This window comes from Armigeres subalbatus, chromosome 2, assembly GCF_024139115.2.
Source record: "Armigeres subalbatus isolate Guangzhou_Male chromosome 2, GZ_Asu_2, whole genome shotgun sequence".
Lineage (NCBI taxonomy): Eukaryota > Metazoa > Arthropoda > Insecta > Diptera > Culicidae > Armigeres > Armigeres subalbatus.
Window position 1 is genome coordinate 374,139,845 of NC_085140.1, and position 15,347 is coordinate 374,155,191.

Genomic DNA, 15,347 nt, shown 5'->3' on the forward strand with positions numbered 1-15,347 from the left:
GTGGTCACAGATAACAGATATTTAGGCTAGAACAAATTTTATTGAAAATCCTGTGTAAACTTTTGAATTGATATACGTTGGCCCACTACTGCCATCTACTCAACTGATTGCGTCAGTACATAAGGACGCAGCTGATTAACAACCGTCGAACGCAGCCAATGGATTTGACAGCCACATTCGGGCTGCGTTTTCAATAACATTGATCCTTGCGCCATCTCCAATCGATTGCTAAACGCGGTCCCAATTTAAAATACATTTGAATTGACGGGTGCCGATGTTTACACACGTTTCGGATGCCAGCCTCAATATCTGTTATCTGTGGTGTGGTCCTTGATTCCAATCTAGGATAAAAATCACAAAAGCATGAAGATTACTACTCCTGGCCACGTCCATCTTCACCGTAACTTGGAAGGGGAAGGAAGTGTTTATGTAGTACTTACTTAACGAGAGGCCCCCGACTCTGCGACACCCTCATAAGTACCACGGAGTTGGATATTGGGGAAGGTATTCGTTGGGTCAGGATTTGCCTGTAGCTGACAATGTGACCGTGGTAGATCTTACACCGTAACACACCACGCAAAGGTGTCTACCAAGCGTTACGGGGGGATGTGAACGCCTTTAATTTTCTACCCGTTAGAAAATTGCAGTTTTATTTTACATGCGATTTTCTCAGTTGTATTTTTTGGAATTTGGTACAAGTATGCGTAGAACGGTTCTCCTAGCCCATGCCTGCCGTATCCTAACAGAACTATAAAAACTATACTTTCGCCTCTAATTCTATCATGAACATGTACGTCTAAGTTTGAAAGATGATATTAGCATTTCCGAATCAATAATCTATGGTGGTTTTGTGCTTCCTGAACGGTATTTGAAACGATTGGAATTGGTTAACCGTAGAAATACTAAAAAAAGAGATCGGCGAAATTGCTAATTTTTTTCATCCATAAGAAGCATGCGAAAAGTTCAAGTGATGCCAGGATGTTTTTAACGATTTCATACCTTTTTATACGTTGCCATTTCGACAATTTTTTTCACTCCGCCGGTATCTGGTTATAGGTGGTTATATAACGCTAGTTTCCAAGCGAAGAATTCCGCTTACAGATAAAACTCAATGAAAAATCGATCAGCAAGCTTCTCGCGGTGATAAAAACTTATCACATATCTGCAGTTGTCATTACATCGTTGACTGTATTGGAGAAAACAAATCAATAAGATAAACAGCAGAACTTGATGGAAGCTTATCAATAAGTGTGATAGCAGTAAAAGGGTGTCCCAAAGGGTTGTCCCACGTTCATTGCTGTCATTAATCTTTTATGAACTCTGCAAACCACTATATTCTCCAGGGTTCGTAACAATTGGCTTCGCGGATGCGTATATCATCCACCCATTATATTGGTAAAAGGCAAATACAATACAACTCAATAGAAAATTAATTTATATTTTGTCCTCACATGTCATAAGACGAGTTAGTACACTACATATATTATTCAATTTCAGGACTTTGCAACTTCAGTGACTCATGTTTTTAAATGGGTTGTGTTATGGACCTGAAGCATTGTATTTTTTATAGAACTTTGTTTAAAAGTTCCTTTCCACTATAGACCTGTGCGGCGATTAAAAATTTATCGGCGGCAGCGGTGTCACGCCGTTGGTAATCGGCAGCGGCGGCGCGGCGGCATGAGTCGGCGTGAGCTTATTTCATGGATTAGAAATTCTCCGAAATCCTACAACAAATTCCTTCGTGAACTCCACCAGGAAGGATTTGCTCCGAAAGTTCCTCATAGAATCCGGAAATTCCTTCAAGAATACCTCCGGGTGTTTCCTCAGGAAATCCTCCAGAAGCTTCTCCAGGAATTCCTCCAAAAGTTTCTCCAGCAATTCTTCTGAGAGTTCCTCCAGGAATTCCCCGGAAGGTCCTCCAGGAATTCCTCCGAAAGTTCCTTCAGGAATTCCTCCGAAAGTTCCTCAGGAATTCCTCCGGAGGTTCCTTCAGGAATTCCTCCGGAAGTTTCTCCAGGAATTCTTCCGAGAGTTCCTCCAGAAATTCCCCTGCAAGTTCCTCCATGAATTCCTCCGAGAGTTCCTCCGGAAGTTCCTCAAGAATTCCTCCGGAGGTTCCTCCAGGAATTCCTCCGGAGGTTCCACCAGGAATTCCACCGGAAGTTCCACCAGGAATTCCTCCGGAAGTTTCTCCAGGAATTCCTCCGGAAGTTTCTCCAGAAATTCCTTTGGAAGTTTCTTTAGGAATTCCTCCGGAAGTTTCTCCAAGAACATATTCAGAAATTCCTTCAGGTATTCTTCCGGAAGCTCCTCCAGGGATTTATCCGGAAGTTCCTCCGGAAGCTACTCCAGGAATTCGTCTGGAAATTCCTCCAAGAATTTCTGCTCCTCCACGAAGTTCCTTCACGAAAAAAGTTCATCCACGAGTTCCTCAAGAATTTCTCCTGAAATTCTCTCTGGAGTTACTCCAAAAACTCCACCAAGAACACTTAATAAATTCCTTCGCGAACTCTACAAAAATAAGCACGATAACTGTTCAGATATTTCTTTTGAATTCCTTCCGAATTTCACATGGCATTTCATTAAACCCACATCCCAGGAATTCTCCGGGAAAATTGTTCAGGAATTCTTGAAGAACTTTTTATGAAAATTAAATGGCGAATTCTAGATTTAGAAAATCTGACGCGCATTCATCTGGGAATTCTTTTAAAATTAACACAGTAAATCCTACCCCATAATTTTTCAAAAGATTCTCCCGAAAAGCCATTCACAAATAAATTCTTCTGGATATTAATTCGCTGGAAATTTGTTTAGGAGTTCTTCCGAAAAAAAAGTTCTAAAAACTCCTTCACAAATTCCTCCAAGTTCTCCCCAGCACTTCCCACGCACTTCGCCGTAAAACCCTACAGATTTTTTCCGGGAAATATCCTTGAAAACTCCTCCGACATATCATAAGGAAATTATTCCAGAGAATCTCCCGCTCTCTCTTTTATAAAATACCAACAAAAATATCCTCGAAAATTCCTTCAATTCCTGAAATAGCTCTATATGTTCCCCTGAAAATTTCTCTAGAAAATTTCTCAAGGAACTAGGAAATTCCACTTTCAAAAAGAATTCACGATGGAATTTTTGTGGGAATATCCGAAGAAAATCGCAAAGGAACTCCTGGTTTGAAACTCAGAAGAAATTTTTGTTTTAATTCTTGAATGGACTTACAGGAGACATTTTCGAAGGAATTCCTAAAAGAAATTCTGAAGAAATTCTAGGGATAGACTTATTTGTTCATTAAAAATTTCAAAAAAAGATTGTCGAGGTTCCAAACAATTTTTAAATATATTTCTGAAATATTTTCAGACCGAAATATTCTAGTACGAACTGCCATAGAAGTTCTAGGAGCAATTCCTTGAATCCATGAGGAACAATTCCCTTATTTTCTGAATATTAAATGTCAGTTGGATTTTGTTTGAACAAATATTGTTTTGTTTGACCAAGTATACGTTGTTCAACAAGGGATCTAATGGTTCCCTAACAAACAATTCAATAAACTACTCTTTAAGCAAATTTTTAATGAATTAGCCCTTCATCAGCTTTCAATTTTGTTGGGTTTAGACATATAATTGGAAATGCAAATAAATGCTGCATAATTGTAAAAAGACAATTGTCATGGCTGAAAATATGTATTTCCGACAGGTGCGAAATAATTCTAGACTTAACAGTAAAAATTCCATCGGCGTGCTAAAAAATATTCGGCGGCGTGGTTAATATTCATACGGCGGCGTGTCGATTCATTTTTGACGGCGGCGGCGCACAGGGCTTGTCCACTATTACTATTAATACTTAAAAAATACTTATAAATTGTTGATGAATGGGTATATGTGAATTAAAAGCTTGCTATGTCAACCAATGCCTGAATTCATATTTTATGTGGTAAACAGTGTAAAAAATGAACTTTTGTCCAGATGAGCCGAAAACTGTATAACCCTATCTGAAGCCTATTCGAGGCTTTCGTATCGGTACAACTTTTTCTAGAAGTTTAACGGAGCCTCTCAACCCATGCATGGGTTCATCGGGGTCCTACTATCATTGACGCCCTACTACAATTGACGTAACTAGTCCTGACATCTAGTGGGGGCTATAGCCCTTTCAGTAACCCTCAAATGCCTCCAGCGATCTTCAACGTATGTAGCTCGGTATGTAGTTTAGTTAAGTATAAAAGAAAGTTCAAGTACTACCAAACAATGCCATGAATCAAACCAAAGCACTCGAAAGAATCCGTTTTCGTTGTAAGTGGCAAATTGAAAAAAGAAGAATTCTACCATTTTCCTCAAACGTTTAGGGTGTCCTGACATCGGATCTATTCCACCACGAGCAGCCACGAAGTCCGTGGCCTCTATTAAATTTTCTGATGAATAATTTGTTGTTTATTATTTTTTTCCGTCATTTATATTAAGTATCCAGCCCACTGAAGTTTGCCATATTTTATACGACCACAACATTTGCTTCTGTGTACATTTGCGACAGCTCGTGATTCATGAGTTTCACACCAAGTATTGTATCTTCACTCGAAAATCTCGAAAGCTTTCCAGTCTGTCTTAAAGTTTGTTTCGGCCTACATGTGGTCGGGGTTCAGCCAAATCGCACCAAGCGCCAACGAAAAATTACCGATTTTTCTGCTAAAACTTTCGTTTAGCAGATCTAATTGATCGCAAATCGTATCGGATATCCCTTAACGCTATAACTGAGGATATCCTACTGCAAATGTACGCTTAAATTGATATGAAACTATTTCCGTTGTCCTTGTACGATCAAAATATCACAAGTCGAAAAGCCGCTTGGTGCGGTTTGGCTGAACCCCGACCATGTGTGAAGATGAGCTAATTGACCTGAACCTGTTTGGAAACTTCAACATCTTTTTTTGCAGTTACAACTCTTTGATTTTCAATGCTTCTTTGTATTTTCAGGATTCCATCATTACATTTTTTTTAATTAATTGAATGATTAATCGATTAATTTTAAATAAATAAAAGCTTGTTACTTTATATAATTTCAGAATTTATCATGTCTAATCCAGAGCTCTACTATGACGACGTAAGCCCTCCGGTCCGCGGTGTTTTGCTCACAATTGCAGCTTTGGGTATCGACGACCAAATCGATTTAAAGTTGGTTCGTCTCTTTGAAGGAGCGCATCTATATAAGGACTTTGTCAAAGTAATGTTGTGCTCAATCTTCCATTTTTCCTATGGAATTTACCCAATGCTTTTTTGTATTATTTTTTGTTCATATGGTCGAATTCCAGCTAAATCCATTGCACACAGTACCTGTCCTAAAACATGATGATCTGGTCCTGACTGATAGTCACGCTATTGTGATGTATCTGTGTGACATATACGCGCAGAACGACGACGAATTTTCGTTGAACGACCCGAGGCAGCGTGCCCGTGTGCACAATCGACTTTGCTTCAACAACGCTGTCCTATTTCAAAGAGATGCAGAACTCATGGTAAGTTTCACATTTTCTATTTATTTTTAAGGGTATTTCAGTTGAAATTTTCATTGATTTCCAGCGGAGTATATTCCACAGAAAGATAGCGTCAGTTGAAAAGCACCATTTAGCTCCGATAGAGGAAGCCATCGACTATTTGGAAGTCTACCTGACTAAATCAAAGTTTGTAGCGTGTGATCGGGTAATTAAAAAAAAAACGCATCAAATCAAACAACATTTATGAAATTTCGATTCTTTTTCCAGCTAACGGTGGCGGATTTCCCAATTGTAGCAACTCTGAGCACGGTGGAAACTATCTGCCCTATATTGGAGAGTAGATGGCCAAAGGTGACCGCGTGGTACGAGACCATGAAACAGTTGCCCTATTACAAAAAGGCAAATCAAGTCGGACTGGATAAGATCAAGATCAAGCTCATGGCTATAATGGAAAAATGACTTATTGTTGTTGCATTGTGAGTTTTATATTATGTATTCTGTGAAAAGATGAATAAATATAACATGGTAATCTCATTATTAGTTATGAAAATTTGTTGGGTGCTAACTGTTCTCTCTCGGCAACCGAAGAGAGTTGCATTTTTGGTAAATATCCGGTGCCAAGACATCGTGGATCTATCACACTATGCCCGGAACTATCCCTCTTTTCACATAATTGGCTAGTTTATCTCTTAATTGCTGTTGTTGCAAGTCTGCTGTTGGTTCGACGATGCAACAGGCTCAATAGAACTCCTACTCGATTGGCGCTTTGATGTTGCATCAAGAAGAAGAAACAGAAAGATGATAATCGAAAAAATCTCCACGGCAAACCATACGAAGAAGTTTTTAAAACTCTTCTCAAAAATTCTAAAAGCAATTTAATTAAAGACGGTAAGCAGTACGGGGTTGGACTTTTCACTCCAAATAATCTAAACGTTGTTTCCACCTGAATTTTCAGGTACATTTTACGTGCACACGTAGCTGCAAATGCTTCAGAAAATTCAGGTGAAACTTACGTGTCCGGTGAATTCCATCCAAAACTCAGGTAGAACTTACCTGATTTTCACGTAGAATGATATTTCTATCGGAAAATCAGGTAAAAGTTACGTGAATTGCAGGTGAAAAAAATCTACGTATTTTTTCAGGTGGAAAGAACGTGCAGATTTTTTTGGGTTTTCTATTGTATAATAAACACAATATTTCTATTCAAAACTTTATTTTGTAATATTAAATATATACACTTACACACACATTACATTACACTTAGAAAAGTCCAACCCCGTACTGCTTACCGTTTTTGATTAAATTGCTTTTAGAATTTTTGAGAAGAGTTTTAAAAACTTCTTCGTATTCGCCTTGACGAAGCCGCGCTGCTGCCATCTCGCGGAGATGGACGTGTGCGTGAAATCACTGTATTTCGACATGGCGAAGATAGGAATTATTTTTGTAAATGCTTTTAAAATGTGTTTAATAGAGTTATACTGAAAATTTTTGAATACGTAGGGTAAGAATTTTGGAAAACTACATGTTAGGCTACTTATCAACATATGTTTTTTTAATCGAAATAATTCTACTTTCGTGTTCCCAATCTAAAAGTAAATCGAATTTCTAACCTGAAAAATCAAACTATTTTCAGTTAAAACTTGTTTAAACGTTTTAATAAGCATTTTAAAATTGACGTCGTATATGCCTTGCCGGGTGCAATAAAGAAGCATCACTCAGCCCCATTTTGTTTTCGCGCTGCCGTCAGGGCCAATGGTTTGCCGTGGAGATTATTCGATTATCATCTTTCTGCTTCTTCTTCTTCATGCAACATCAAAGCGCCAATTGAGCTACTTCTGATTTTTATTGCAAATATTATTTAATTTGCTTGATTTATTTGTGCAGTACGGACTGAAAAACATGTTATTCAAGTTATCGAAAAGATTAATATTAGGAATGGGCGATACCGATACGATATATCGGGAATCGATATTTTCGCTCCGAATAATCGATATTTCGTATCGATTTTTTTAAGTTCGATATTTGACTGTATCGATTTTTTCTAGCGGATATCGGATTTCGATTTTTTGAATTCCAAAAATATAGCACATTAGGCACAATCTTTTAAAAAAACTGCGAAACAGCTAAACTTTGATGTGCGATTCGATGACCTGAAATGAAAAATCTAAACTATCCCCGTTTTTTTTTTTTTTTGTGCTCCTGCTTTTAATTTTTTGGGCGTATCGATATATCGGAATATCGATGTTTCAACGCCGATATTTATCGGCATCGATTTTTCGACAATAAAAACATCGATTTGGCAGAATCGATATTTTTCCGAAAAACGCCCATTCCTAATTAATATTATTAGAGGCCTGAATAAGAGAAACGCGGATAGGTATGTGCCGCCAATCGAACCGTCAAAAAACAGCAGCCAATCGAGCAGGAGACCTGTCAAGCAGCCAAAATGTTGGCTCAAATACTGAAAACGGCCAAATTCGATTTTATGCCATTTTTCAATTGAATGTATTTTACATTAGTTTGCAATAATATATGTTAGTCATTAATAGATTATGAAATGAAATTCCATTGTTTATTGGATTCTATTGTTATGTGATGTGGACACATGAAATAGCGGATTGTGAGATTTTATCTACATAAACCATTTCTTCCTTTTCATGTGCTGTTCTTTGATTAAGAAGATTGAATGCAGTGTTGGCAGAGTCATATTTTCTATCCGCGTTTCTCTTATTCAGGCCTCTAAATATTATCATAGATAACCCGAGAGATAACCTATCAATACGCTACAAGCAATGCAGCATGAGCGTCTGTTCTCTGTGATTTGGTTTCACACCCCTCTTTGGTCGATGAGGAACAGTTGCCTTTTCTTTCGAGCAGCATCAGCGCTATTTCATGAGTGACAGTTCGACGGCGACGCCCGACATCGTTGTGCTCATGAGCGAAAGAGACACGAACACTCCGCACCCGAACGAGCGTCGAATGGTCAGAGCAAAATCCGATATTTTCAGAAAAGTCAAAAATGCCCGATATTTTGAAGGTAAATTAAATTTGCTGTTTTACGGATGTAATTGCGTGAAATCCGGTCTCTAAATGTAGTGAAAATGTGCCCCTGGTGTCCGCGGTCGTGATTGTGCTGGAAAACGGTCGAAAGTAGTGGCGATTGTGCAATTCGGAGAAGATTTTTTGGTTCTTATCACCACAGTCCAGTCAGTGGCAGGAAGAGAAAAAATTCCTCCGTACATCGTTCGTTGCTTTGACGTTTCTTGCGCGTAGAATTCCCGTTCCTTCCTGGGCGACCAGTTTCGTTCCAACGATGCATCTGGTGTCGAGAGCCGTAATTCCGAAAACTGGGGTGTCCGTTCAGTGGATTGTTGGGTTTGGGTGTTCTGCAGACAGTGTTCTAACCGTTCTAATGGCCAAAATTAATTTTAGCGTAACATTACAATTGGACCCAAGTGGTTGTTTATCAGTTTATACAGAAAGCAATTATGTTTTATAAAAGGCAAACATGTCCTTTTTCGGGTTGTAAATGCCAAAAAGAATTCAAGACCAACTTTGCGATTTGGGCGTTAATGTAAAAGATTTTGCAGACAAACCGAATTCTATGTACACTGGATTTTGTTTTTACACGATTTACATTTTCTCAATTTTCCACTCATCCTAAATGTTTAACGTATATTAATTATCATGTGATTTTTCTTTGATTTATTCTGGATTTTTTGAAACATGTTGCGAAGAGTTTGGTGGCAAATTGAAGTCACACGATCAAAAATACGAGCGAAAAAAAATCGTGTAAAAACAAAATCCTGTGTATTATAATTACAATTCATATAATAAATAACTATAGTCTGTAGATGCAAAAAATATTTAGAGCTTTTAAGTGGAATGTCATAAGACGAGTTAGTACTATTCCTTTTAATTCCACACTAGTCAAGTACGAGACATTGAAGGCGGTCTTACAGTTGAAGTCGAAATACGTATCTGTAAAGTAACAATCCAGTCGTCTATAGAGCCGTAGAGAAAAGGACTTTGATAAATCCACTTGGGTTCCACATGATATGTTACGCTAGCCAAGAATATTTTCTCGTGTCACGATGTCCTCGAGGCGGAAAGTGTAGGGAAGGGGTAGCAAAGAAACTTTCGAAGTGATTTGTATGTGAAAATTTGTGTTTTTGTTTCCACTGGGCTGTGCCCGAGAAAAGGAATTACGCTTTTTCTACGTTGTCTCGTCTAGGTGTTGTGATTGTGTGTTTGCTTTGACTCCCATCGAATTGTCTGAACATTAGTATTACTAGAATATTGTCTTTCGCGTTTGTGAGTTCAAATTATCGTTGAGGACCGGAGCTCTCTCAGAGTCTAATTGTGTCGGAAATCATGACAGCTCACTGTTTTGATCGGGCCAATTCTTTGCAGATCGCTGGTGATCATATCCTGATATACGAAGCTTACTACAAACAGGTGAGTGTTTTCCAACTTCTAATTATTTTCGTTCCAAATATTTTGAATTATATCATAAAACAACAGATCTATGAAAACACATTGAATGACTGGCCTACACAATTTTTACGCGAGTAATACGGAGCGTGAGAGAGGGCTGCATTCTGATGGTGGTTCTGTAGTATACTATAATGAGACTTTTTTGCCTCCACCCTCGCACACAAAACGTACATGTGAAATGGGTCCTCGTTGCTGTATGGCTCCCAGAATACTCTCTCGTATGCTACTGTTGCTGATATGTTTGACTGTTTTCATTCAAAGTTAATTCTATTGATTTCGGTCACCTGTCGTCTGGCAGCTATCGGTTTGAATATGTAACTATCTGTCTTCAAGTCTATGAATAATTTTATATGTTCAAGTTATTACAGATGTGAAAATAATACAATCATTGTTGCAATTAAAGTTCTACAATATGTAAACTATTTTTTTATTGATGTGTTCTATAAGTGGATTTAAATCCTGACTACTCTTAAAAACTAGTTTCAATAACTCGCTAGACTCTTGAGAAATTAAAGCTTTATTGCGTAACTAGAAATGATATTTTGAAATTTGTCAAAAAATACGGAAGGAAGGTTCAATCAAATTGAATTGCCTATATTCCGGGGAGGTAACCACTTTCCTACAATACATTTTCAAATCAATATCTTCCACATAATGTACATATTCACATATTAGTTTTCACAACACGGTAGTAATGTTCAAAAAATTAAAATTGGGATAGATCTTTTTTGGGCTGAGCTCCTATTCCAGTTACCAACGTTCATTACTCGGCTGCATTCCAACCAAATACCAAATGTACATAGGGGAACGGTTCTGCACTTCATCCCATAGCTCATATTTCCATCTCATCAAAAACAAAGCAATATGGTTTGTTTCTTATTTTTGTGATTTTTTTCACCAGTGAGCACACGTGTTAAGGACATCGTTGGAAGAGTACCACGATGGCAGTCAATATGGCACCGGACCTTCCACGGGTCAACCCCACACCTCCCGCACTCCTCTCCCACCAACATTCGAATGCATCGAACAGCATCGAACAAAAGTTTAATATTCAGATTACTAACCTGTTCACAGTATATTTATGTACTTCCCGTGATAATTAACATGTTTCTTCAAAAAGTCCTATGCATTTCGGCGCGAAATATAGCCTAAACCAGCAGTTTCGTGCCAATTTAACTGCCGTCCGCGTTTTTTAGTTTATCACTGCACTCTACTTCTTCTCGAAGGGCATTGAAAAAATCATATTTTTACACACTTCTCCGCACATGAGCAGCCCGAAATGTTGATGGAATGCAAATGAAACATCACTTTATGAAATCAGTCACTTGTTTGACGCGAAAACTTAATAAAATCTGCTATTTTTGTGCGAAAAAAACGACTAAAAACTGATCGCGGAGCGAATGTAAACACCGGTACCGATAGCAGCAAACTAATAAACAGGGTGGCTCAAAACTGATTTTGCTCCGCCGCGCTCAGTCGATTATGTTTCATATTTTGGGTGTCGTTCGCTGGTTTCGGTTGGTTTGAAAAGGGGCTTATCGTGCTCAGGTCGTTTCAGGTTTGTATGGCAGTTGATATGGCGAGGTTGAATTTTACATTATTCTGATTGTGGCACTCCGTGATTGGGCGCTGGTGAGGGGAAAACCATATGACTGGAGGAAATTCAAGAGCTGTAACTCCTTAGACAATGCATATTAAATAGACGTTCCAATAGTTGGGAGTCGATTTTAATCGAGGTTGCAAATCTTTAGCATGATAATGAAGCCCCAAATACAATGTCGGCGGAACAGAAACGGAAACGGCAAATTTGACAGTTAGCCCATATATTTTCCGTCAAATTTTCCGTTTCCGTTCCGCTGACATTGTGTTTGTGTAATTCAACAAAATAGCCAAATTTTTTTTGTGATACATATCTATCTCACCAGGAGCAGATACTTCATACAAAAAGTGTGACATGGGGGTGAGCGGAGTATAAAATGCTATTTCAACGGATCTTTCCTAAGGTGCGTTCAGTGAAGTCTCTGGAATGTTGCTTTCAGCTATGTGGGTTCTCTTTTCGCCAGCGTTTGGAGGGAAGGCGCTGTAGCCAGTGTAATGAATGATTTAGTTTCCCATAATAGTTTTCATACAAACTTAAATCGGCTTGTTCTCAATCAGTTTTTGTTCAAATCGGCTTTTGGAGGACACTCGGAGCATGGGACGGAATCAAGTGAGCGTGGTGTAGCTGGGTCGTTTTTTGAACCACCCTACTAATATTCTTTGTTTTTTCATAAATACGACACCAATACTACTACAGTATATGACAGTTTGTATTGTACCAATACTTTCAAAGTTTTGTTTTGGTACTCAACCCACCTTCACCTTAACAAGAAGAAGCGACGAGTTTGTTGCTGTATTTTTATGTTTTTCGATGAGATGCATATATGTTCAGTGAGATGGAAAACGGAACAATTCCCTAGTTAGTACCTGGGACGGGACTTGCAAAGAGGAAAAAATGTAACTTCAGCTGCTGCCAGTCAACTGCTGTCACGAACTGTCAGGTGCAACCAGCAGCTTTTTGAGTGAAAGTATTGGTATCCCAGATAAAATATTCCACATTATTTTTGTTTTACGAAGACTTTTTTACTTTAACGAGTATTCCAAACTATCCGTTTAGCTTGTTAATAATCAGTAATAAACCTGTGTTTTGTTCCCGGTATAAAAATCCTTATGAAAATGAATTTACTATTTCGTGAATTGGATACACTTTTATTGTGCTCAGAAGGGTCCACCTGGGGCTTAGGTGAAACAGTCAAGTAAACAGTTGAAACTCGATGGTCAACTGAAAAGATATTTTAGTTACTAGATAAAGATTGTCGCTGTCGTCGCTGTCCGGAACATCTTTTGCTGGCGAGGATAGGGGAGCTAAATGTCAAAGATGGAAAATCCATACGATTTGACAGGTATGTACCACACATGTTTCGGACAGCAGAACAAAGGGAACAGTAGCGACAATCTTTATCTAGTAACTAAAATATCTTTTGTCAACTGTGATGAAAAGAAGAACAAGTCTCGGGAACTTTTTCAAATCGGCGTATGTGACATTTTGATCAAGCTGAGAAAATGAGCTTGGAAGTTTTCAGAATTTATTTTTATTCCTTAGAAACTAAACATTTTTATTGCAATTGAATACACCTCAACGATACATTATGAAAAGGTTCATCGTCACTGACCCTGAAATCTGCACTGCGTGTGAATATTTCAGTTATTTTGATAAAAATATATGTTACAACGTTCTGCAACAGATAAATCACATACGTCGTTTTGATACGTCAGTATGACCGAGGTCATGCTACTTTCGTCGAAATGTTACGCTGCTCCGTACGCTGCATTGTTGATACGTCGAAATGTTGCGTCAAGTTGAAACGTTTCACGCACATGCGACAAAAAATTGCAACACTTACAACACGACGTAACAACATTTGCTGCAGAAAAACAACGTAAAATGTTTTTCTTAACGAAAATCAGAATATTCAAGCAACATGTTTAATTTTGAAATCAGTGATGAAAAAGTACAAGCAGACGCATGTTTTAAACTATTTAGTTGTACGAAAAAACTTTTTAAAGTACATTTTCTGCTAAGCGGTGTATGTGCAATATTTTCAACAATGATGTTACACCGTTTTGAAAAAAATTGATTTACATTTTTAAAACACATTTTCATGTAGCTTTGAAGATATACACATTTTTAGATGAATTTAATGCCATATGCTGTTAAAAACGGGTTTGTTTACAATTTGCGACATACGCCGTTTTGAAAAAGTACCCGAGAAGTGTCAAAACAAGAGAAAAGAAGCAGCGTCTTTGCAGGTCTCGTCTCAGGTTAGTATTGTACTTCCAGTTGAAAACCGAAGTAAGCTCTCGCGACAATCGAGTTTTCTCCCGTTTTCTTTTGTCGCAACTACGTCGCGACTAGTGCGCATCATGGCGCACGCCGGTGGCATAGATGCGCACTAGTCGCGATCCAGTTGCGACATCAGGAAATAAGGAAAAACTCAATCGTCGCGAGAGCTCACTTCGGTTTTCAACTGGAAGCACAATACCTATCTGTTTACTTTCTTCTGCAGATGATGGGAAATTTTAAGGTGATTATAGAATGAAGCCCGTGGTGAATTTCAAATTCACCACACGTTTATCTACATGCATTTCAAAAAGCCCAAATCTGGGGGAATAGTTTTCGTACAGTTCCGAAACACAAATTATGATTGATCAGCATAACTAAGCAAACGATCTACCATTATTTCAACCCCATACGCGTTATTGTTCTTTCATCTAGTGCGCTTGAAAAAAATATTGGAAAAGCATGTGGTTTACAAAATGGCCGATTTCTGGCTTCATTCTATAATCACCTTAAAATAACAATTACTAGTACGCTGACAAGCGCTGACAGATATGTGGGAAAAATTAGGTTCGCCTTGTTTAAGATTTTGTTGAATTCTAAAATGAATGTGGTGTGGATTTGTTTATTTGTTTCACTTCTTTCTATAACTCTTCTATTACTATGTTGGCATTACATTCCGCTACTGGGATATTGCCGCCTCGCTGCTAAGTGTTGATTAAGGTGATTATAGAATGAAGCCCGTGGTGAATTTCAAATTCACCACACGTTTATCTACATGCATTTCAAAAAGCCCAAATCTGGGGGAATAGTTTTCGTACAGTTCCGAAACACAAATTATGATTGATCAGCATAACTAAGCAAACGATCTACCATTATTTCAACCCCATACGCGTTATTGTTCTTTCATCTAGTGCGCTTGAAAAAAATATTGGAAAAGCATGTGGTTTACAAAATGGCCGATTTCTGGCTTCATTCTATAATCACCTCAAGCACTTCCACAGTTATTAACTGTAAGATTTCTAAGCCGATTTACCATTTTTGCATTCGTATATCATGAGGTTAACACGATGATACTTTTATGCCCAGGGAAATCGAAACAATTTCCAAACCGAAAATTGCCTAGACCTAGACCTGAAATCGAAGCCAGTCACTCTTAGCATGATCTTGTTTTGTAGCCGCGCGTCTTACATGTTCTATGTTTATACATCTCACTTGTTCGCCATTTTGACCAAAACATGGTTTAATTTCAAAATATTGAATCTTTAAGTAGCGGATGTTTATTATTATAAATATAATCATGAAAAAACAATATTAAAATACATTAATCGTGTTTATAATAAGAAATTTGATAGAAACAAATCGGTGTACGCTCAATTTTGTCACATCTAACAGGCGTATTTTGAGATTATTTTCAAATAAATGAACTTTAAAGCAAAAATTTCAACCATTTTATGTACGCATACATTGAAGGAAGGGATGAATATTGATATG

General features: G+C 38.0%; 2 protein-coding genes across 6 annotated transcripts in view; both read left to right on the plus strand.

Annotated features, from left to right (window-relative positions):
* Nucleotides 1–6,013, plus strand: part of LOC134213099 (glutathione S-transferase E14-like) — a 29,475-nt gene extending 23,462 nt beyond the window's left edge. Inside the window, exons 2-5 of the mRNA XM_062691701.1 lie at nucleotides 5,051–5,208; nucleotides 5,297–5,500; nucleotides 5,565–5,684; nucleotides 5,747–6,013. Of these exons, the coding sequence (XP_062547685.1) occupies nucleotides 5,059–5,208; nucleotides 5,297–5,500; nucleotides 5,565–5,684; nucleotides 5,747–5,938 (666 nt within the window). The 5' untranslated portion in view covers nucleotides 5,051–5,058 and the 3' untranslated portion in view covers nucleotides 5,939–6,013. The remainder of the gene's footprint in view (nucleotides 1–5,050; nucleotides 5,209–5,296; nucleotides 5,501–5,564; nucleotides 5,685–5,746) is intronic.
* Nucleotides 6,014–8,429: 2,416 nt separating this feature from the next.
* Nucleotides 8,430–15,347, plus strand: part of LOC134213100 (epidermal growth factor receptor substrate 15-like 1) — an 84,812-nt gene continuing 77,894 nt past the window's right edge. The window contains exons 1-2 of one of the 5 annotated variants that reach the window (XM_062691702.1): nucleotides 8,430–8,516; nucleotides 9,714–9,937. In XM_062691702.1, coding sequence (XP_062547686.1) covers nucleotides 9,854–9,937 — 84 coding nt within the window. In that variant the 5' untranslated portion in view covers nucleotides 8,430–8,516; nucleotides 9,714–9,853. Of the gene's footprint in view, nucleotides 8,517–8,747; nucleotides 8,814–9,713; nucleotides 9,938–15,347 lie in introns of those variants that run through there. The other 4 variants (XM_062691705.1, XM_062691704.1, XM_062691703.1 and 1 more) reach the window with 4 other exon arrangements.